This window comes from Barbus barbus (genome assembly GCF_936440315.1).
Source record: "Barbus barbus genome assembly, chromosome: 25".
Taxonomy (NCBI): Eukaryota; Metazoa; Chordata; class Actinopteri; order Cypriniformes; family Cyprinidae; genus Barbus; species Barbus barbus.
This window is the reverse complement of record NC_136753.1, coordinates 7,600,104-7,623,695: the sequence shown is the minus strand read 5'-3', so window position 1 is coordinate 7,623,695 and position 23,592 is coordinate 7,600,104. Positions and strand designations below refer to the sequence as shown.

The 23,592-nt window shown below is 39.2% G+C and overlaps 1 protein-coding gene across 2 annotated transcripts; it reads right to left on the bottom strand.

Moving 5' to 3' along the window:
• Nucleotides 1-10,444: 10,444 nt before the first annotated feature.
• On the bottom strand, nt 10,445-23,251 carry LOC306845154 (INO80 complex subunit D-B-like). 2 transcript variants are annotated; one of them, XM_079377785.1, is made up of 10 exons: nt 22,882-23,251; nt 21,006-21,252; nt 20,193-20,920; nt 20,014-20,113; nt 19,088-19,300; nt 18,414-18,520; nt 18,085-18,218; nt 13,919-14,151; nt 13,684-13,841; nt 10,445-12,567 (listed from the first exon to the last, which is right to left on the bottom strand). In XM_079377785.1, exons 2-10 carry the CDS (start codon nt 21,221-21,223, stop codon nt 11,831-11,833), a joined length of 2,628 nt encoding a protein of 875 aa, XP_079233911.1. In that variant the 5' UTR covers nt 21,224-21,252; nt 22,882-23,251; the 3' UTR covers nt 10,445-11,830. The 2 variants fall into 2 exon arrangements, with proteins under 2 accessions (XP_079233911.1, XP_079233912.1); XM_079377786.1 differs by having other exon boundaries at nt 23,200-23,251.
• Between the last annotated feature and the right edge of the window lie 341 nt (nt 23,252-23,592).

The following is a 23,592-nucleotide window of genomic DNA, read 5'->3' as shown; positions in this document are numbered from 1 at the left end:
GAAAGATAAACCTCCACCTGATCCATCATCACAAACAAAGTCCAAAATGAATCAAAGCTATGGGTGGACTTGCTCATGTTCGATGCATATAAGCTCATTGGTATTGGCAGAGGTCTTCCCCACAAATAAAGCAGTTTAATCTGGTTTGACCCAGCTGTGTGGATGACTGGCAGCTTGCTGCCCGATGCTGCTCTTTGGAGGTGTTAGATTGCTTCAAATGCCCTGAGAATTCTATTCTATTTCAATGAAAGAACATCCATTTTCTGTGCAGAGAAAGCTAAATTTAGAAAAGAAAAGTTTGCCTGCTTTTTAATCATCATTGTGGTTTGTAATAACAGAAAACTTTAATAACTGAATTTTGAAAAACCAACTCCTCGTTCACATTTACTGGAACAGGCAAGTGCCACAAAAAACACAGATGTCTGCCTAGTAAAAGGTCACGTGAGCTTTCATTTATTTATCATGATTTATTATTTATAACACTTAAGTTGAATAATAAAGCTTTTCTGTAACAAATGGGAAGATTTGTCCTTTCCATGTACCCCAGTGGCTATGCAAAATATAGTACCGTAAAGCATTTCCTGAGTCATAACTGCAAAAGTCAGTGTGCATCTAATACAGAAATTTATTTGCTTCGCCTTTTCGCATTTTGTTCGAGTAGTTTCGAACAAAATGAAATGGGAGTGTGAAGTGTGAAAGAGACAATGTGTGAGAGTTACGTTAGATATACAAGCTGCAGGGGCTCCACGCAGTTCACCGTTAAATGAATCCCTTGATACAACTTCCCTAAGAAACATTAACACATTACCTCTCCACAGGGGACCAATATCCTGAACTTCTATCAGCAGGAAGCTAATTATAAAAACGCGCGTCTGTGTGTGTTTGAAAGGGAGCTGGTGAAATTCAGAGAGAATATTATCTTGTCACTAAATGTCAGATTCAGATGAAAAGAAGGGGTTTGTGAAGGTCAAACTGCTCTGCTTAAAGAGCATTATTGCTGTGACCTGCTCATCTCTTCAGAGAGCTCTCAGAACCTGCCATCCCTTTTAATTTATTTTCCCCTGCAGCCTGATGTCAAACGCTCCTTATTTCATTTCATCAATTCCATACTTAGTGATCTAATCCCATCCTATATGAGATTAGCTAAATTAATGTACTTTCAAATAGCCATTAATGAGTTCCTAAATTGTTTCTTCTCTCCGATGGTGAAAATTAAATCATGCTCACTTAAACTGAACTACTCTGATGATGGAGTAGATGGAGAAAGGCTCTAACTCATTAATTATAGATAAACAAAGGCAAACCTCCTGAACAAATCTTTGCTGTTTTAAAGGTGATTCGAATCTCCAGACGTCTGGGTCAACTGTTAGTGTTGACTGGTTTGCATACATCTTTAATCTTCCCAGTTCAATAGCAACTTAATTTACACAGGGCAAAAAGGGTCCTGTCCAGGGCCACTTTCCTTGTGTAACCCTTGAGGTTGGCACAGGATGGCATTTGCCACAGATAAATGATGGCTTAAGGGCTGGATGGATGTGAGGGCAGCATCAAATTGTAGGAACAGAATGCTCGATTCGTGTGGATGATCCCTACAGGGACAGGGACAATGTGCTGTCTGTTCTGAGGTGAGTTTCAGAGGAAGTGTGCCACTTACCAGCTTGTTGTATCCGGGTGACGCACTTCAGACAGTTTGTGGCAGATCATCCATTAAATTTAACACTTGATTGTTCTGTAGAAGTATAGAAAAGGGATGATTAGATATATAGTAGTGCTGTCAATCAATTTAAAAAAAATTAACTAATTAATCGCACATTTTTCTAAAATTAATCGCGATTAATCCCACCTAACATTAAAGTTTTTAAATATATTTTTATATTGCAATAATTTCACGTTCAATCTTCAAATGTACAATGTACAAACAACAAAGACTGTATATATTTAATATTTCTTTAATGGCATCTTTATGATTGAAGGCCAGCATCACTGATATCAATACTACACTGTAAAAATTTACAAAATGATTCAACTTAAAATAATTTGTATCCTGGCTGCCTTAAAATCTTGTGTTAAATAAGCTAAAAAACTTTTGTTGTTTAAACATATGTTGGAGTTCCTTAAACCTATAATTAATATTTGGGTTAACAAAGGTGAAGCTGAATCAACTTTATACTTTGTCTAACCAACAAGACAAGTTGGGCTAACCTAAATCCAAGTTGAAACAACATAAAATTTGTGAGATCAACAAACGTTTACTTATTTAAACTAAGCATTTTGTTGAACAAATTTATAATTATAAGTTGTGCAAACTAAACAAAAATTGGCTAAACTAAGCATCTTGTTGAGTTAACTTGTTTTTTTAAGGCAGCCAGGTTACTTTTTCAAGAATAGTTAATCTTACTTGTAATGTTAAGTTAATTCAACTGGCTGAACTATGTAATTTGCCCACACAACAAGTTTCTATTTTCTAGCAGTACTTGAGAAAAATGGCTCATGGACATTAAAGAACATGCAGAATGCCATTTTATTTGATTTCAAATTTGACAGTATCCTACTTAGCATTATTGTTTTTAGCATTAAAACACCCTACCTTTAAATAAACATAGAGGAAAATTGACATTAATTAATTTCTTTGAAACAATTGCAGTAAATATTTACATGCACTTCTAATGCACATTTAATCAAAAGAACACATGAGGAATTCAATATACACTCACCTAAAGGATTATTAGGAACACCTGTTTAATTTCTCATTAATGCAATTATCTAATCAACCAATCACATGGCAGTTGCTTCAATGCATTTAGGGGTATGGTCCTGGTCAAGACAATCTCCTGAACTCCAAACTGAATGTCAGAATGGGAATGAAAGGTGATTTAAGCTATTTTGAGCGTGGCATGGTTGTTGGTGCCAGACGGGCCGGTCTGAGTATTTCACAATCTGCTCAGTTACTGGGATTTTCACGCACAACCATTTCTAGGGTTTACAAAGAATGGTGTGAAAAGGGAAAAACATCCAGTATGCGGCAGTCCTGTGGGCGAAAATGCCTTGTTGATGCTAGAGGTCAGAGGAGAATGGGCCGACTGATTCAAGCTGATAGAAGAGCAACTTTGACTGAAATAACCACTCGTTACAACCGAGGTATGCAGCAAAGCATTTGTGAAGCCACAACACGCACAACCTTGAGGCGGATGGGCTACAACAGCAGAAGACCCCACCGGGTACCACTCATCTCCACTACAAATAGGAAAAAGAGGCTACAATTTGCACGAGCTCACCAAAATTGGACGGTTGAAGACTGGAAAAATGTTGCCTGGTCTGATGAGTCTCGATTTCTGTTGAGACATTCAGATGGTAGAGTCAGAATTTGGCGTAAACAGAATGAGAACATGGATCCATCATGCCTTGTTACCACTGTGCAGGCTGGTGGTGGTGGTGTAATGGTGTGGGGAATGTTTTCTTGGCACACTTTAGGCCCCTTAGTGCCAATTGGGCATTGTTTAAATGCCACGGCCTACCTGAGCCATGTCCATCCCTTTATGACCACCATGTACCCATCCTCTGATGGCTACTTCCAGCAGGATAATGCACCATGTCACAAAGCTCGAATCATTTCAAATTGGTTTCTTGAACATGACAATGAGTTCACTGTACTAAAATGGCCCCCACAGTCACCAGATCTCAACCCAATAGAGCATCTTTGGGATGTGGTGGAACGGGAGCTTCGTGCCCTGGATGTGCATCCCACAAATCTCCATCAACTGCAAGATGCTATCCTATCAATATGGGCCAACATTTCTAAAGAATGCTTTCAGCACCTTGTTGAATCAATGCCACGAAGGCAGTTCTGAAGGCGAAAGGGGGTCAAACACAGTATTAGTATGGTGTTCCTAATAATCCTTTAGGTGAGTGTAAGTCAGAGGTCAGAGCATGCATCAAAATGCATTCAAAATTTCAAAAAGATGCCGTAACATGGTAAAAAATGTGTGTTGACCAAAGTACAAAAACCAACCAAAAAGCCCAAAGCTACTTCAAAAAAAAGAAAAGAAAAAAAAAGCAGCCTACTTTTTGCAGAGTAGCATGTTTCATAGCCCGTAAACACGCGAAGAACAGCTGCTCCCACCAATGTTAGTGCAAAGTTTTGAGAACATAGAAACTGTACTGTGTTTTGTTAATGATGTAAAGAAGACCCATCAGGAGCACAAATGCTTTCAGGACGTCACAGATATCGGTGACGACAAGACGCTCTTCCAAAATGATAGCAACGTCAATGGTTTCTTGGTCAATGGTTCACTTCCCATTGCTCCTCCTCAGTCACATCAAGATGCCCATGTCATCTCAATTCATGAGATGGCTGAAAAAAAAAAAAAAAGAATAAATTCTTTACATACAATTATAACAATTTAATCAATATAGAATACTACTGTACATTACTTCAACTACAGTAATACATTGTTAAAAATATTTAAAAACAATAACAAGCAGCAATAACGAGGCTAAGTAAAAAAAAAAAAAAAAAAAGGCACAAATTACATGAGCATGGATAGGCATATCAGACCAACTGCATCAAGTACTGTAGTTTCAAGAATACAAGGGTGCTTTAACACTAGCACTTTTGGTGTGCACCAGGTTCAGCTGATGTCAGAGTTTGGTTCATTGGAACCATGTAAACTATCAGTTCTTCTACTGTTTATCTGACATTGTAGCCATTAGGGAAGTGTGAGACTAGTCGACAAAACCATTCTAATGCTGTTAATCAATGCTGAAAACACCAGTGGTTTAAACTTTTTTTTACTGGCACATTCTCGCATGTATTGCTTCATAGTTTTACGAAGACTATATTCAATTTACTGTCATTTTAATGTTCCATTTTACATACAACATATTATTAATAAATAAATATTTACTTATATTATCAGTCTTGGCCACGTGTTCACGAGAGTATCATGACGAATATGTGGTGCTGCTGACGCAGGAGCCGGCATTCTGACGTAGAGCATCTATGTGCTGTGCTTTGTTTACGAGCAGAGGAACACACATGCGACGTGGTACTCTTGTGAACGTGCATCGCAAACTAACACAGAAAAGAAGAAATTGTTGAATAAAGTCATTATTTTTGTTTTCTTTGCACACAAAAATATTCTTGTAGCTTCATAAAATTACGGTTGAACCACTGATGTCACATGGACTATTTTAACGATTTCTTTACTCCCTTTACCTTTAAGATCTTGAAGGTCTTATGGGTTTGGAACAATATGAAGACAAGTAATTAAACACAATTTGTATTTTATACTATCCCTTTAACTGTGAAATAACTTTTAAACATGAATCTCCTATAAAATTACATTTCAGTTACTGTGTGTTTGTTCAGTGTGTTTAAAAATGTTCCTGCCACTGATGCATGGAAGGGGTTAAAACATGCATAAACTATTTTTACCTGCAAAATGCACAAACAACTAACACAGCTCTTAGTAAAAATACACAACACAATACTGAATGCTTGTAAATACTATATATATAGAGAGAGAGAGCGAGCATGGAAATACAGAGAAATTAATCACCAAGTACCAAAATTTCAGCCAAACATTTTCTACTGAAGGGAAAAAAATTTTTTTTAGGGTGAACTATCCATTTAACACTATTTTGGCTTTATTTTAGTATTGTGACATTGTGTATCATGACATACAGTAAGTGCTGTGTACTATATTGAAAACTTACGTGTTACAACCGCAGATAACCATTTCTTCTATTACCAGAACCACATCACTGTAGATTGATAGTGCTCATTTTGGTCACCCACAACTATAATGCCAACAGACATGAATTCCTCTTGAGAACCTTTACTTTAATGAAAACAAAGGGAAGCGTTAAAATATGCCTTACAATATTAATAGTCACAGACTCCAATAAGTATGTGCACTTATAAAGTAAAAAAAAAATTACATGATACAATTTGTCCAAGCTCTAAAATGCGAGTCATTCCCATCTGCATAGCACTTTGATGGAGAGATGCAACTGCAGAAGGACTTGCTGAAGTCCATCCAATTATGTGCTGATCTTCAGTGATTCCAGAATACCATACCCATGGAAAATACAGAGACATGTTATAACAACACTATAAATACAAATACAATCTTGACAGAGAAAGTCAAATGTCTTTGCAAGTTTACGTTTCGATTACCAAAATCATATTTTACAATCCAGAAAAGGCTTTTAAAATTACATAACAAATGGGAGAATATTTAGTATAATATTTATATGAAAAATCCTGTGGAAACGCGTGTATTTTGAGGCTTAAGAGTGCCGTGAAACTAACACTGGCATACATTTAACTACAAAATACGACGCTTTAAACCATACTTGTACAACATACGTAATTGTAAAAACTTGTTAAACCAATAAATACAAATATACTTACCAAATGTGTTGGTTTGAGAACATTTTCAAGCTCTGTGGAGAAGCTCACCAAGTCTTCTTTCTGCAAGTCTTCACGAGATCTCGCGATAAGTGACGTTAATAACGTGATATCCTTGTTAAATTGATTCAACACATTTTTTGGGGCAAATGGCTAGTTTGTCAACTTAAGAACTAATTGAGATAATGAAAAATGTTAATATTAAGTTGAATGAACAAATTCATATACTGCAAGTTGAGTCAACTTAAAAAAGTTAATTGTAACAACTAAAGTGCGAAATTATTTTTTACAGTGTATATCTCTATAAAATAGTTTTCCCCCCTGAATATTTAACCATTGACTGTAGCCATTCAGCAGGGGTGCCTTAAGATAACCAGAGGCCCCTGAGCTACAGTATTACAGCAGGCCCCCCTACCCCAGAACTTTTTTTTAATTTTTTTTAAAGCTTCCTGACAATGATTTATGTCAAATTTTTATTTTTGTTTTCTTGTTAATATGTCAGATAAGTTCTGGGGTAGGGGGTGTTTGTGAATACATTTGGATGGGTTAAATGCAGAGCACAAAGTCCGAGTGTGGGTCACCATACTTGCCCACACACCACTTCCCTTTCCCCTTTAAGGCAGCTTTAATCGCCTTTTTGGTAACTTCATGCCTTAATTGAAGGCATAACTACGACATTGCATGCACGTAGTTTCTTTCGCTGTTTGAGACACCTTTGTGCGTGTATTTAAAGAGCGCGCTACGAGCACAGTATCTTTTGCGCGCCTGCTTGAGTTGCGCCTGGCGCGGAGGCGACATTAGAGCGCGCGTCTGAAACGTCTCCCGTTTGATGTGGTCATAAAGACGTTCTGCATCTAAATAAACGCAATCCTTTTCAATAAAAAAAGTGACAGAGGCAGCAGTTGTGAATGGGGTCGCCAACCCTAGCCCCGCCCCTGCGTTAGATATTTGTAACGCCTTAATCTGAAAAAAATCATCGCCTGCGTTAACGCGTTAATAGACATGCATTTTTGAAGACAATACTGAATAAAAAGACTGATAAAAGATTGCATACAGTAGCTAATAGATCTAGTGCTGCCAGGGTTTGGAATCAATGAAGATGATTATTTTTAAATCTTGAGCAACAATCAAATTCTCTGTGCAACAGATAAAGTATTATTACCAGAGAATGTTTTTAAAGCAATTTTTGGCAGTAGTATCACTACAAATACGAACACTTGAACTGACACTGATAAAATTACAGAAGAAAAAAAAATTTAAAAAGAGTTGGCTCATGAAGGCTTTTTTTTGCGCACAAAAATTATTTTCGTAGCTTCATACAATTAGGGTTGAACCACAGATGTCACATGGACTATTTTAGCAATGTCCTTATACTTTTGTGGGCCTTGAACGGTAGTTGCGTTGCTGTCTGTGCAGAGTCAGAAATCTCTCGGAATTTATAAAAAATATCTTAATTTGTCTTCTGAAGAGGAATTTATGGGTTTGGAATGACATGAGGGTGAGTCATTAATGACAGAATTTTTGGGGTGGAGTAACCCTTTAACATCCCACGAAACTTTCCGTGAACTGTTTCCAGCAGAACAAAGACATTCATACAGGTTTGGAACTACTTGAGGGTGAGTACATTTTCATTTTTGGGTGAACTATCCCTTTAATATCAATGGTTAGTAAGAAGATAGTTCGCAAAAGCTTTTATTGTTTTGTTTTTTTTTTTTTTTTTGTCTTTGTAGCCTAATGGATGTCAGTGGGTACCTAAACTGTTTGGTTAGCAAAATTCTTCAAAATATCTTCTTGTTCAACAGAAGAAAAAAGTAGTTTGGTACGGGACAGGACTATCCCATTAAATGTATTAAAATGGTTACAGGTCTCGGTTTTCTAAAAGAGGTCTAATCAAAATATTACCAACTCACAAGACACGTTGAGCAACGAAGAGGCTGATGAACAGCTAAAAAGCATTTGGTTATTGGACTGAAAGAACCGTGTGGGTGTAAAGGACGATCCATTTTCTGAGGCATTGTGAAATGTGTTTGCTCCACCACTTTACCTCGGTGCTGCGGGTCAAGAGGCCTTAACGCTAACAGACACGTGCGATGCACCATTGTGCGCTGGACCACTTTGATACTTACTTGCGCTTGTAGAAGCTGTTCGTGCGGAATCACGGGGGCGTTACACCGTGTCACGGCCTAATGATAAGATCTCATCACTGTGACAGTTTATGCAACTGCCATCCTCTCCCTCCCTCGTCAGCTCTGCTTGTTCCCTTTACCAAAAGCGTGAGAGAAACCGCCCTTACTATCACATTTTCTCGGCACCTGCTTTAACAATTGTTATGTGGGAAAGACGTCCGTTCACGAGGCCTCAGTTGTCATGTCACTGGCCATAATAACATCCATTAAATCAGACTCAATCAGCGCGTCCCTGGAGACGGCAGTCCATGATTAACTGGTCTGTCACCCATCATTTGACGCGCCATTTGTCAGCATCACTCTGCGGCGCGTTGGGTAGTGCTTCAAACTGAAACATTACCGCACGAGCCACATGCTAAGAGGACTGTGCTATGAATGTTTTAGCAGACGGCGACTGCAACGCTACAACAGAAATAGAAACAGCACCAGAGTTGAAGGCTGCCAGGCACTTGGAGCGGGAGTACAGTATGGGGGCCGTTGCTAGGTAACGCCAGAGCCCCGGGCTCGCGCGGAGGAGCATCCTCGCGCCCAATAGATTTGCATCCGCACTGTCATTATGGGCAGTATCGTCGTCATCCTTAAACGCTGGTTTCATGTTACATGTGCAGATTAATTTCGAGCGGTGGGAAGATACACAAAATGCCTCGTTTTGTATTTCGCTCTCTGCTATCAGACAGAATCTTTTGCATTGGCAGAGTTTCGTTCGTGAACGAGTCCGTAGTTTTGAACGAATCGTTCGAAGAGGGTTTCCAGCCTACTGCCTCCCTGTTGGTCAAAAAAGCGTCCCCATATAGACCTTTAATATGTACTTTTATGATTATGTAGTCTGAGAAACTGCGAATTGCTTGAGTGAACTGCTCGAATGAATCAAACTGAATCGACTTGTTGAATCGATTTGATCAAATGAGTGATTCATTTGCGATCCCGGCATTTAGTTCTGATTCTAAAAAGGTCATTATTACTAAAATATCATGGGGAATGATTCTCAGGCCGGTGTATTGGATATTATTTATAATGATGATGATATTTATTTATCAGTTATAATTAACAGCGGCTCGTGCTACATTGAAAAGCTAGCCTTTACACTTCAAACTTGACGAGCAAATAGTATTCGATTATGAACATTTAATTGGTTTGACCACCACTTGACTGAAAGAGAATGGGAACGGAACTGAACAAGACGACCTCGTTAGGAAACGAACTGAATGAAGGACATTCCGTTCGTGAATGAAACTAACACGGCATCCCGTTTGTGTACGCTGAAAGTCGACAAAATGAATTCAGTAAAACTGTGGTAATTTCTCGAATTTCATAGTGTATTAACGTGCATATTTTAATATTGGTTAGAAGACTCGTTTCGGTCCACATTTTGGCGTATTGGTTGAGGAAACCATTAAACAGACAAAAAGACATTTGTGTATGTATTATGATATAATATAATCTGCACAGAACAAATAAAATGTTTTGGTTAACGGGTTCAAAAGATTCGAGTCACTGGGATGAATCACTTTCACCAATATTCTCATTAGCAAAAGACTGGATAGCATTATAATTCCTTTGGCACCCTCTGCCGTTTTTTCAAGTAATATTCTCGTCGACCACTGTTAAATCAGTTGATAAAATACTACAATTTAACAGCTCCAAGTTTGCAATTATAATCAGTTTAGAAAGCCAGCCAAAGGCCCTATATGTGATGAATCATCTCTGTCCCTGGTACTTTTTAGTTTGCCTACAGAATAACTTACTACAGATATTGCAGTCTTGAAGTGCTATCAGTGTCTTCTCTGCAACAAAACTTGCAAATTGCTATTGACAGCACATGGAAAATAATGAGTGCACACAAAGTCGTGGTCATAGCAGTTTTAATTCACACATTTCAAATAAAACAAATAGAATTTCTCTTACACATTGTCTACACACACGCCCACATCCAAGCACTTAAGTAACAAAAGTAAACATGTCAATACATAAAAATACCTTGAACAAAGAAGAGGACAATAACTTTTTAATAGGTTATAATAAACTTTTTTGTTGACTTGATACATTCAGTGAATAAGTATAAAAGGTATATGAGATGACCCTCGGTGTGCAAGGATATCTGTCAGTATGCCTATTGTTGGTAAAAGCAGCATTATCTGGTACAACAGCAAGTCTACCAAACCACAATTTCATATCATTATCCGTTTTATAAAGATATCGAATTAAGTTTGCATGTCACTGTTCTCTTTAAAAGCTCAACTGCCCAAACACAATTTCATTATATTGGTCAGTTAGATATACTGATATATAGATATTTTCTGATGTGGACATAAAAAGAGGCTTTCTTGTAAGCCACTTTGGTAAGAAAGCATCTGCCAAAGAAGATAAATGGGAAAATGCAAATGTAGACTTGGCATGACATGGGGGTAAAGGCATCATAACTACTCTCTTTAAAAGCCATAACAAGATAACTGACTATAGCTTTACACCATTTATTTCCCACAACTGCTATCACTTCAGCTAAAGGCCTTACACAGGAGCACATCGAACACTCAGACTCGAAGTTTAACACCCTCAAGTAACTTTACAGTAACATAAGAAGGTAATTACTTGTCGAAAACAGGGAGTAAATGCCACTTTTCATGTTTTCAAGAGTGAAATTTTGTGCATTTACAGATTTTTACCCAGTGACAATGCAATGTATATTTTGTTGATTTGCAATACACTGATTATAAAGGTGTTACACAGCTTTTATGGCAGGCACTTACACTTAGAGCAAGACCCCATAGTTTAACGGCTAAAAGCACATAAACACCATCTGCCAAAACAATATGCTTTTTAATCATCACACGGGACAAAATAGTGATACAACCATGACACCTTTCCCCTTGTGATTGCCACGGACAAACTTTCTCATTACCTCTAAACAAGAACCACATTTTCACCAGTTACCACACGTTTTCACTCAATAAAACTAGTGGTGCAGACTGCTACTCTATAAATATATTAAATATGCATTTAAGGATACAAGTGATATTAAATGGCTAAAATCCATCTATGTTTGCTTTTCGTAAAAAGCAACTATTTTAAGCCGACACGGAAATTTATTGCTTGATGTTTTTTCTTGGTGAGGGAAAAAGATGCAGAGGACTGAGAAGACAAACAGAATGACCCTGACATTTGTGGGGGTGGAAATGACCTGCAACATGTTCCCTGAACACTGTGACTGTAGCAAATTGGTTCTGCCTGCAGTTCAGGCCTGGTCCATAGGTGGCGCCGGTGTACTATGGTGCGGCTGAAAGTCTGCTGGAATCCCACAGTGGTTAAACAGTGGGGGTAGAAGGTGCTTGGTTTGGGATGTTGGTGACGAGGGCAAGGATGAGGGGGTGGAGCGAGTGACAGGCACAGTCTGAGGCAAAGCGGAGAGGGCCGAACTGGGCTGAGAGGGAGCTGAGGGCACGGGGGTCATTGGCGTTGAGAGGGCTGTGGACATTAGCAGGCCATCCGAGGCAATAAGGCTGTGAAATTGTGAGGAATCGTTGAGGGGGAGGGCGAGAACGCCCCAGGAGCCGTGAGAGATGTCCTCGTCCTTTCCAAGTGGCAGTTCACTCAGATCTGCTTTGGAGTTATCCATCTTGGCTAGAAGATGAGGCTGTCTCTGTGAGTATGTACTGTCTGTGAGATGCCCCACAGAGGATGGAGGAGTGAGAGGGGGTTGTGGTGATGGAGGTGATGGGGGGAAAGCATCTTCAGAGGTGGGAAGCAGACTGGGGTCCAGCTCCAGGCTGGAGAGAGTCTCAGCAGATAGCCGTCCACTCAGTAGATCCACAACTCCACCCGGCATGCTTCGACAATCTACAGCTTCTACAGCACCAAGCTCAGCCATTCCACTTAGACATGCAAGGGATTCTGGGTATGAGCCCATGGCCTGCAGAACGCGAACTAGTTCTTCGGCTTCCTCAGAAGTGGGCAACAGCTCACTATTCTTGCCTGTTATGACAAAACAAACATGAATTATAGAATACCAAATGACTGTAAACAGACATACGAAGCAAGGAAAGTAAGTAGATAGAAATTATCCGAAAAAGACAGAAAACTATGGAAGCCCGTTTCCGCCACTGAATAAAAAAAATTTAAAAAAGATTTATAAAGATATTATTTCTCACAATTGCGAGTTTATATCTCGGAATTCTGACTTCTTTTTAAAGTCCAGCTCTTTTTTTGGGGGGGGGGACTGATATGTTCTCAGAATTGTGAGTCAGAAAAAAGTCAGAATTGTGAGTTTATATCTCATAGTTCTGACTTTATTTCTCAGAATTGCGACTTTGTGTCTTGCAATTGCAAGTTTATTTCACACAATTCTGACTTTATTTCTCAGAATTGTGAGTTTATATCTCACAATTATGAAAAAAAAAAAGTCAGAATTGTGAGGTAAAAAGTCGCAATTACATTTTAAATTTTTTATTCAGTGGCAGAAACGGACCTCCATAGAAAACAGATATTATAAGGCTAGGTAAAAATATACATTTTCTGATTAGATATAAATTCTTAAAATTCCATCATCAAAATTTTACTTTATGGCAGGGTTTTCTACAGCCCCACAGAAAGAGAGATCATATTTATTCTGTCTGCAGCCAAACCATATGGCAAATAACTTTATTTGGATCATGTAGTTTATTATGTAGTATTAGTGTCAATAAAGACATTTATAATGCTACAAAATATTTCTATTTCAAATTCAAATAAATGCTGTTCTGTAAAACTTTCCATTTACCAAAAATCCTGAAAAAAAAAAACTTTCTTGGTTTCCACAAAATTAAGCTGTTTTCAACACTGATAATAAGAAATTTCTTGAGCATCAAATCAGCATATTATGATTTCTGAATGATCGTGTGACAGTAAAGACTGGAGTAATGGCTCCTGAAAATTCAGTTTTGAAATCACATGAAAAAATTACGTTTCCAAAACGTCAAATAGAAAACGTACTTCAAATTGTAATAATATTCCACAATATTACTGTTTTTACTGTATTGTTGAACAGATAAATGAAGCCTTAGTAACCTTCTTTCAAAAACAATCTTACCATTAAAATTTTTTTTATATTACCTTCAAAAAGATCAAAGTCCTGCAGGTCATCAGGGAGTCGAGGAAGAACATCTGAGAAATCCTCCTGATTCAACTCCAGGTCATGTGGAATGTCGCTGATGTCATTAGTGATGTCATCTGGAAATTCATCTGCACTTAAATCAGGAGTTAAAGGACTCCTACAAAACACGAAGATGATGAGTGCACACTTACAGATACACACAGACACACACATTCAAACAGACTTGGCTCTCACCTTATGCCAGAGGGCTGAGTGGGCAGGCACAAGACGGAAGGCATTCCCAGGTTACCCTGCGGTTGCGCGGGAGGAATGGGTTTCTGAGGTCGCCTTGGTGCTCCTCTCTTTCCTTTCTTCTTATGCTTCTTAGTGAGTGCTGGAGGCTTGGCTTTCTTCAGTGGTCTGTGCCGCTGAATCTGCTGGTGGTGGTGGTACGTTCTCCGGCTGATATCACCTCGAAGGAAATTGTCCTGTGAAGTACCATTAGCACACACGGTTAAATTAGTTACTAGTAGTACTGTCAAAGGATTAATCGCATCCAAAATAAAAGTTTTTGTTTACATAATATATGTATGTGTACTGTGTATATCTCTCGTTTGGCTCTGTTCGAAGGCGGTCGCATTTTTCTTCCCTCCCTCCCTCCTGAACTTCCCTGCTTGCTCTCTTGTATTGTCCTGTCCTTCTTAAGAGACTCTCGCTGCACTATTTACAAAACCGAAATTATGGATCTGATCAACTGGTCTCTAAATGCAATTGACACCATCTTCTCGAGTAGGAAAGCGGGATCTGGAGAACCGAAATGTCCCGCTGGGACGTTTGCTGCTGGCTACACGATGGACGCATGGGAGAGATGGCGGGTCGTGTGTCTGGCGGCTCTCTCCGTGGAGGACATTCGGACATATTCGGAACAATGATAACTGGGTTTCTGCTATTTGGATTAGGCGTTGCCCTAAATTATCAGAAAATTAAGGAGACGGGACTGGCTATCCAAAACCTCTCACGGCTGCCCGTCATGAAAAATTGATGGACATGGAGATCAGAATGGACAATGAGAATAGCTGTGAAACTGGAAGACAGCTGTTCGCACTAAGACAAAACAATCTTATCTCTTTCCGGCTTCCCACAACAGAACGGCTTGGCAAGGCCGCTCTGGTATCAACTCTCCGGTGAATACTGCAGGGAGACGCTCTTTCTTCCATTCCCTCCTCCCAAAAACACCTTGTTATTGTCGGGCGCTTGTGCTCTGTCCAAGGACGTTTCCATGGCAATTGCTATGTCGCATCACAACCTGCGAACTGAGTCGACTGGTTTGGAGTGCTGGCGAAACGGATTTCAAGGCATACGAACTCACACGAACTTACACATACACACACTCATACACCTCCCTAACCCCATCCCACGCCTTCGTCGCTTCATCCTGTCAGGTGTTAACGGGTCCGTGGGTTTGCGCTGTAATGGCTGCTGGCCGGATGGCTGTTTCGTCTGAACTAGGATTACTATGCAAGTTATGTTCCTGTGTTGACTGTGCTTTATGCTGAGGTTTTTTGTCTGTTCTCACACTGCACTCTCTTCCAAGAACGCAGTGCGAGGACACTTTTTTTTCTCCTCTCTTTCCTCATGTTATGCTGTATTTCTTCTTCTCTATTGCATTTCGTTGCCTTGTACCTACATGTGCAATGACAATAAATTGAATCCAATCCAATCCAATATTTATTATAAATACATACATACAGTAAATATTTTGAAAATATTTACATGTATATATTTATATTTAGGGGCCAAGCATTGCATAGGCACCTATTATATCCGTTAGCGTTCTTATTCTTCCGTTTCTTCCGCTGTGGAAGTCTATGGCAGCCCATAGAACTGATTGCGGGAAAGTTGTAAAATTTGGCACACTGATAGAGGACAGTCTCAATACTAACCACAGCAAATTTGGAGTCTCTAACTCAAACTCTCTAGCGCCACCACTTGTCCAAAATTGTAATTGTTACACTAATAACTTTGGCCACAAAATGAAAATTACTTTTCCCTCTGAATCCTTGGCTCAAGCAGAGTCGAATGAAGTCTAAAATTAAAAAATCGTAAGGTTTAGTTTTTTCGCTATATTAAATTGTTCATAAAACCTACTTTGTCGAACTCGTCCTAGACGGTTCGTCCGATTCTAACCAAAATTGGCTCAGATCATCTACAGACCATGCAGGCAAAAAGTTATGGAATTCAAGTCGATTCATCCAAGCGTTCTCAAATACAACACTAACGAATTTGCAGAAAAGCACGCAAAAATGTATCTGAGGCTATATCTCCGCAAGGGTTTGACGGATTGAGACAAAACTTGGTGTGTGTTATAACAACCATGACCTGAGGCTACCTGCATTGTTTCGGCACTGTGCCACCTAGTGGTCAGGAGATATGAAAAATGCTTATTTTTGCTTATAACTTGTGAATGGTTTGGCCAAAAATCATAAAAATGGTAGACTTTAGATTCGGTGCATCATGCCGAGTCCAACCATATCCAGTTTTCCCATGTCAGCCATTTTGAATTTTGTAGTAAAATGCTATATTTTACAAGCGCATTAATGTATCGTTATGAAACTTGGTATGGGCAAAGTCTCTTTAAGACAAGTCATGTCACTCGGCGGCCATCTTTGAAACATGCAGCTCCTATCACTTTGTATGGGAAACATCAAATTCTCCAAAACTGTTCACTAAGTTTAAGATTAAATTTCATATTTGAAATCACCAATGAAATTGGACAACAACTGTGTCAGAAATGTTGTTTCTTTTGCTCAAGTAGCGTAAAAAAGCTTATTTCTCAGGCTAGATCAGCCAGTGCGCATGCGCAGTCCTGAGCGCGCGTCTCAGAGCGCTGACTGTTTCTATAGCAACCGGGACTTCTACCTGCAGCTGCAGTGACGCGCTGACTTTACAGATAAGCGATTGGCTCTTTCATGCAGTAGTTCATTTCGGCTTCCTGCGTTTGAGCAGCCATATTAAGCGTTGCATTTTTCCCCATTCAAAACTATACGAGTGACATGTCTTGGGTATTCTATAGTCTTTGGTATGGGTCATCAGCACGATGCCCTGAAGAAGCCTGAGAAGTTGAGGCAGCGCCACCTAGTGGTAAAATCAAAGATTCAAATGCTTATAATTTTGGATGGGGTTGATTTATTTTCACGGGAGTCACCTTTTTAGACTCCTGAATCCTTGCCAGCTATATACTATTTTGATAGTAAGTGGTACAAAAATGCAAACAAAGTCAACAGTCATTTTTCATCTACCTACACACAAATATGTCTATAACTCCAAAACAAAATAAGATATTTTCACCAAATTTGGTGCACACTCTAAGGACATGTAAAAAATTTGGTGGGATTGTGCCTCTTGGTGGCGCTATAATTGAACAAAACATGAAATTGCAATTGACTATAATAGGGTATTATGATAAAAAAAAAAATCTTTACGAATGTATTGGTGTACCATTATGAAACTTTCCATTGAGACCATGACCGGAAAGTACGCAAAACGTTGAGACAGTGCCACTTTGTGGTCAAAAGATATAATGAAATTTCAAATAAATGCTAATAGCTTTCTGTGAATTTTGCCTATTGTAATGAAACTGGCATTAATAGATTCCTTTATTCATGCTGAGAACAGTGATACCAATGTTGCCGTAGTCAGCCAAACTTCCTGTCCGCCATTTTGATTTACTTTAAAAACCTACTTTTTCGAACTCCTCCTAGACCGTTGGTCCGATTTTCACCAAAATCAAATCATACCATCTTCAGACCATGCTGACAAAAAGTTATGGATTTTGTGTTGATAGACAAAACAGTTTTCACATACCCATACCACAACAACAAATTTGAGGCATGATACCAAAATGACACTTGCTTTGGCATATTGACACCAAACTTTGTGTGTGCCACTGTCACCTCACACAGGACACACCACATCGATTTGATAACGGTGCCACCTGTTGGTCAAACGTGATAAGCCAATAAATCATATTACTAGAGGTTTATTTATGATTTTTCAGCCATTTTGACTAAAACAATCCTAAATGGCTTCAATTACTCATTTCTGCAGTTGGTCTGGTGCTCCATGCTATGCTTAGCTCCTCATTTTGCCGCTGATGTGCTTGGCCCCGTAATTGCTGCTTGCAGCTATATTCTTATATTTTATATTATATATAAATATATTTAACATAAACATAACATTTTTCATAAATATATACATCCATGTGTTTGTATTTATATATACACATAATAAATATACACAGTACACATACATATATTATGTAAACAAAAATTTTTGGATTGCGCTTAATTGTGATTAATCGTTTGACAGCACTAGTTACTAGCAAAAGTTTTTACGCAATAAAATAGTCTTCTGTTTCTCACCATTTTCTTGGCATGCTCATCACAAAGTGGCGTCTGGTGCGTGATGTCAAAGACAGGGATGGAACACTGAGCTCCATCTGCAAAGCGAGCGGTGCAGCTTGAGAACAGCTGCTGAGAACGGTTCTGAAGGATATCTACAGAGTGCTATTAAGGACACAACACAGGGAACACAGACAATCGTAAAACTTTAGTCAATCACCAAAGCAGATGGTTTGTTGAAAAGTCACAGGACAAATTGTTCTGAAATGAAAGCGGTTTGCTATTACTTTTACGGGTACATTTGAGTTTAGTTCCGACTAATTCAAAGAATAAGAACTTTGAGAGGATACGCTGAAAGCAGTGCCTGATGAACGGTAAGGCTGAATTTCTGCAGTCTTCACCTTTCACGACAGCCGAACACAACCCTGAGTCATCTCCAGCCAATGGTACTGCAGTGCTGTGGAGTCAAAACATGCAAGAAAACAACCACTGCAACATAAATCTTACAAAGTAGAAAACTAAATCATTTGAGTCAAGTACTGAATGCTGTGTCATGCACATTAGGAGTGTAAATCAGACATTTCGTTATGACATGATCTGACATCGTTTCTCTTTTGATAAGCCGTTAAAATATTTTCGCAATACAATTACGATTTCATAAGATTCAGAGGCCTACACCTAACATATCTATATTAAGATGATACGTGATATCTTACACAGCCTGTTGCATTTTTATTAACTCACAAAAGAAACCAAAATATGAATAATTAATTTTACTCTTTGAAAACTGCTAATCCTGTCTCTCAATTGGGAAATCTACAACTAAAAATACATTTTAGGTTTTTAATCATTTAGAAAAATATAAATAATAAATACTGAAAATAATCAAGTTGCTTATGAGATGATCACTCGTCTGATGAGAGCTCATCAGTATCTTGTGTAATGAGATAAACAATGACAAGTCAAGAAAGATCATATCGATGTATTGTTTATTTATCCCCTTAATGCACATGTGCAGTTTTACCTGGAGGGCGTGGAGGTCTTTTTATATTGTTCCTGAAAAAGCTGTGCAGTGTGGTGAGGTTCCTCTCTTGCTGCCTGCAGCAGGGCTTTACGGAGGGCATGCTGGGATCTCCTCTCTCTCCTGAAGCCCCTCTGCTCTCTGCAAAGGTGCATGTGTTTTTGTCTCAGGTATGAGCAGAAGCCTGCCAAACGCTCAGCACGGGAACTGCTGGCACTATGAGACGGGAAAGAGAATTCTCTACATCAGCACTTTTCAAACTGTGGGTTGCAATCCTCTGTTGGTTCACAGTGTAAGCATTCATGCATTGCCAGAAATATGAAAACAAAAAACAAGTTTGTTGGTTATCATATTTAGATTATATATGTCACAAATCAAGAAAGGTTTTTCCTGAATTGAAGAAACAAACATACACCACAACCTGATGACTTAAAATGATGTAAAATAAGACAAAACAAGCATTCAAATTAGCTAAAACAACCAAAAAATTCATAAAACCTTAAAACTCCATCTGTAATTTATAATGAAGCAAGTTTCAAGTTACATAGTGTAGCTTCAATCGTTATGCAGTAAATCATGAGCAACTGAAAAAAGCAATACAAATTCAATGGTTCAAATTAGTGAGAATCCTGAAGAACATTCAGCTGTTGAAACTTCTGGAAAACTGAATTTCTGGAATACTGTTGTGGACGATGGGAGGGGGTCAAAAAGAAAAAAACATTACCTTTAATGATTAGTGAAGCAATTTAAGCCTTTATTGAAGGTCTATTCAATGTTTGTCCCATTTGTGAGAAAGGAGGACATAATTACTGATTTGAGATTAGATTATTCTATTATATGAGAAAGAAGCCATGGAGTAAAGCAAGCTGCAGTTTAGCAATCTTTGTGTTTGGTAGATGGATGATTGTCAGACTAATGGATGACTGTACCTTTCCCCAAAGTGCTTCTCTTGTAGTCTCTGGCACTGATATGACATTAGTTTCCCCACGTCTCCATCTTCCTCTTCACTGTCTTCTGACCAGTCAAACCCTAGAACACAAGTTGTGTCTGTCATGAAATCAAACTAAAACTCAAATAAATTTTAAAATCTCAGGTCACAATTACCTACCTAAATGTGGGTTTAGGTCTTGGTACCTCCCCCTGTATTGGTCCACCAATAGATGGAACTTCTGCAAACATGGAGCTTGTTGTTGCATGGCAACTGAGTGCATTTTTAATAAACATCTATGTATGTCATCACGGCTTGGTGCCATCCCTGAAGCTGCAGGGACAACCTTTTTGTCAAATGCATGATTAAAGTCCAGTTTAATTTTGTTATCAGCTGGAGCCAATTCTATTGAGCCCTGAAGAGTTGATGAGGTTTTGAATAACAAACCTGAACGAACTGCGGGGGATTGTGAGATTTCAGCGAGAGGGGAGGAGGGAACTTTGGGTGTTTGTGTGGTTCTTCCAGTCTGGGGAGGAGTGAGGCAAGGACGTGGAAGAGTTGAAGATAAAAGAGAAGAGGTTCTGAGATGGTTTGGGAAGGCTGGATCCACACTGTGATCTTGCTGTTTCTGCTTGTGGTTCATAGATTGGCTTTCTTGGGGCTTCTTCAGGAATGTGCCACTTGATTTAAAAAAATTTCCCCCCCTGCAAAAGGCGAAGGGATCTGAGGGGAGTAGACAAGCTAGGGAGGGTGGTGGGGATGGAGGTAAAAGCTCAAGGCCGTTGTGGGTCTTCAGAGCCAGGGATGGAACAGTAATGTTGAGGGCCAAAGACTCTATTGTATCTTGTTTCTTCTTTCGCTCCTTCTTGGGAAGGACACCCATAACCTGAAGGTGACTATTACAATACCTAAAAGACAAACAGGTTCTTTTTTCAGTATTCTTTAAACATGCACATTCTTTTCTTTGAACATTTGTTAATCAAAAAAACCTACTTTCGGTCATGAGCCTTGGGTATGGGATTGGTGCAGCGCTGGCTATTGTACTTGGCTACATATTCGCACTGCCTGAAAGGAGCGGTCCGGTCCTCAAGCACATGACGGATGCAGAAAGCATAACCGTTGAGCCGGCGTTGCTTGCAAAGCTTTGGGCTATATGAACACAGAGGCTTGTGGTCCACCTCCGAGTAGTGGATGTGTTTGCCTTCATACATCCCAGGGCTGGAACTCCCCGGAACATCAGCTGATGAAAAAACGGTACGTGAATGAGACAAAAATGTGAAGTCAATTCTGCTTCTTTTGGAGTGCAGGAACAACAACCGTTTGATAAGACACATTCATGTTTTTTACTCAAAACTGAAAATGTGCCTTACATTTACTGTCAATGTTATGTATGAATTAAAAAAATATATATTTTTTTTAAAAAGGAATCTATTGTGTTCACTTTATTCCTGGTATAAAATGGGTTAGAATACAGTGCACAACTTCTGCCCTAATTTTTTGCCCCAATTTGCATATATTGGACAGTCGGCGTTGACAGATTTCCCAGCAAATTGCATAGTCTATAACGGTACGGACTCAGTTTCAGACTATAATTTTATCAAGTTGGCATATATCAAACATGTTTGATATTTTGAGATGATTTTACAACACATACTCTTTTGATTTATCATGCATCTCCTATCAATGAGGCACTTTTTTAGTGAGATTGTTGTGTTCTTTGGTAAAGGGTGATCCTCAGTGGTCTTCCCTGTAACATTTACAAAATCGGCAAGTGTGTGATGCTTAGTATTTTATTTTTGTAGTGTGTTCCAGCCTTTCCTGTAATATTCGTTTTATTAATCTCAATTGTATACAGCTACCGTTGACCCTGCAGCTGCCCTAAACTGTATAGCCTGCAAACACTTAATGATAGTTGACATTTGTAGAGCACAGAAATCAAAGCTCTCAGCACTTCCATTATTATTGTGCTCCTTCATGGTGTATAAGAACCAATGTATACGAAACTACAAAGGTTATGTATCAATAATGAAACATTCAAACAACTATAATAAAAGCATAGATATAAAGACAAGCTTGCTTATCTGCAGGTCACGTCACATTGAATTTAAAGTAGCTTTCGATATATATGTTGCAGTCACCTCTAACATCGAACAAATCTGAACTCTGCGTTTCAAAGCACTCATCAAAGCATGCAGTGTGTAGGCTGTTCAGCACAAACAGCTCAACCCATTAAATATTAAAGTGACAGGAAGCAGGAAAAGTAGCCCCTGTTTTAAGCAATCAATGACACATGAGAAAAACAGCTAGTGTGAGCAGAGCTTTTAGCAGGTGAAGCACTAAATCAGAAAACGATGGCTCATAAAAGCGTTTGGGCAGAGTACAATACGTTTGACATGCAAAGCAACTTTGAAAACGCAAGGGGACGGTGGACAACCCGCCTACTACTCTATCATGTACTTGGGCAGCACTATCAGTTACTTTTGAGGCAAGGATTGAGCAAGTTGGGTGTAGCGCCTGAAGTAACAATTTAATTCTTTTTACGGAAGATACGGCCAAAATCAGCGCGGCAGAATCTATTTCTTTGTTGCGCCGTTCAAATATTTCGAACGCATTTTGAAACTTTGTAACTGTCGTCGGAATATTCATTTAAGCGCGAGAGAGACTCGGGACCAATAATAAGCAAAATACCGGTCAAAAAAAATACGCGTTGTCCACGACCGGAGATATTTGTAAGTTTGGGGAATTATTTATCAGGTAAATTTAGATTAGTTTCACGGGTTTAAGTTGTAATAATATTGCAAGAAAAACAAATATCAGATACATATTTTGACGGCAAGTATTCCTTTATTTCTGCGCAATTCGTAGTTACCGTTGGCCTGTGAAACCTCCCGAATCCCCCGAGTCGAGTAACGAGGCGCCCGCCTTGCAGTGCGTGATAAGCGGGCTTCCGCCTTTGCTTGAGTCCGTTGCTTCCCGGCAGCCGCTCAGTCCCCGATTGCTGCGGCCTGTGCTAAAGAAGCTACGCGGATCGTTTCATACGGTCGACGGCTGCTACTTTCAACGGGGATTTTCCGCCTCTACCTTCACGCTTTACGCTAGCAGATGTAGTTTTTTAACGCGTGGATATAATTTTATACGAATCCTACTAGCATATCTTTGTCGATTATTGAAATAAAACTAGCCGTACACAAGGAGAAGGGGGTGTTGGTTTAGTCATCGGATGCGAGGCTTCTTACAGCACAACTACAGGCACTGGGGGGACATGACAACAGCCAACAGTGCAACAACAACCTCTGCAACCATTTTGGAATTCAACTTTCTATGTTCATTGTCGGCTTTTAGAAAGATGACAGATCTCGCACACACAGAATATAGATTGAGCGTTTGAGTGTCCGGCTGTCAGGAGTGTTCAGACCAGCGTGAAGTTGTGTTTAAGCCGCAGTCATTGATTTTAAGTTTGAGGGATCTCCCCCAAAGTCTTTTCCGACAGCCTCCTCTCACGCGTCTCATTCATGCCTGGAATGACATCACCAAATTCAATGCAATCTCACGTGCGAAGATAACTTTCTTGTCAATCACA

Coding starts and splice junctions, on each gene's coding strand:
- LOC306845154 (XM_079377785.1), bottom strand. CDS start 21,223: ATGTATGAAGGCAAACACATCCACTACTCGGAGGTGGACCACAAGCCT. Junction 20,921..21,005: donor CCCAAGGCTCATGACCGAAA/GTAGGTTTTTTT, acceptor TTTGTCTTTTAG/GTATTGTAATAGTCACCTTC. Junction 12,568..13,683: donor GGACTTTGATCTTTTTGAAG/GTAATATAAAAA, acceptor TTGTCATAACAG/GCAAGAATAGTGAGCTGTTG.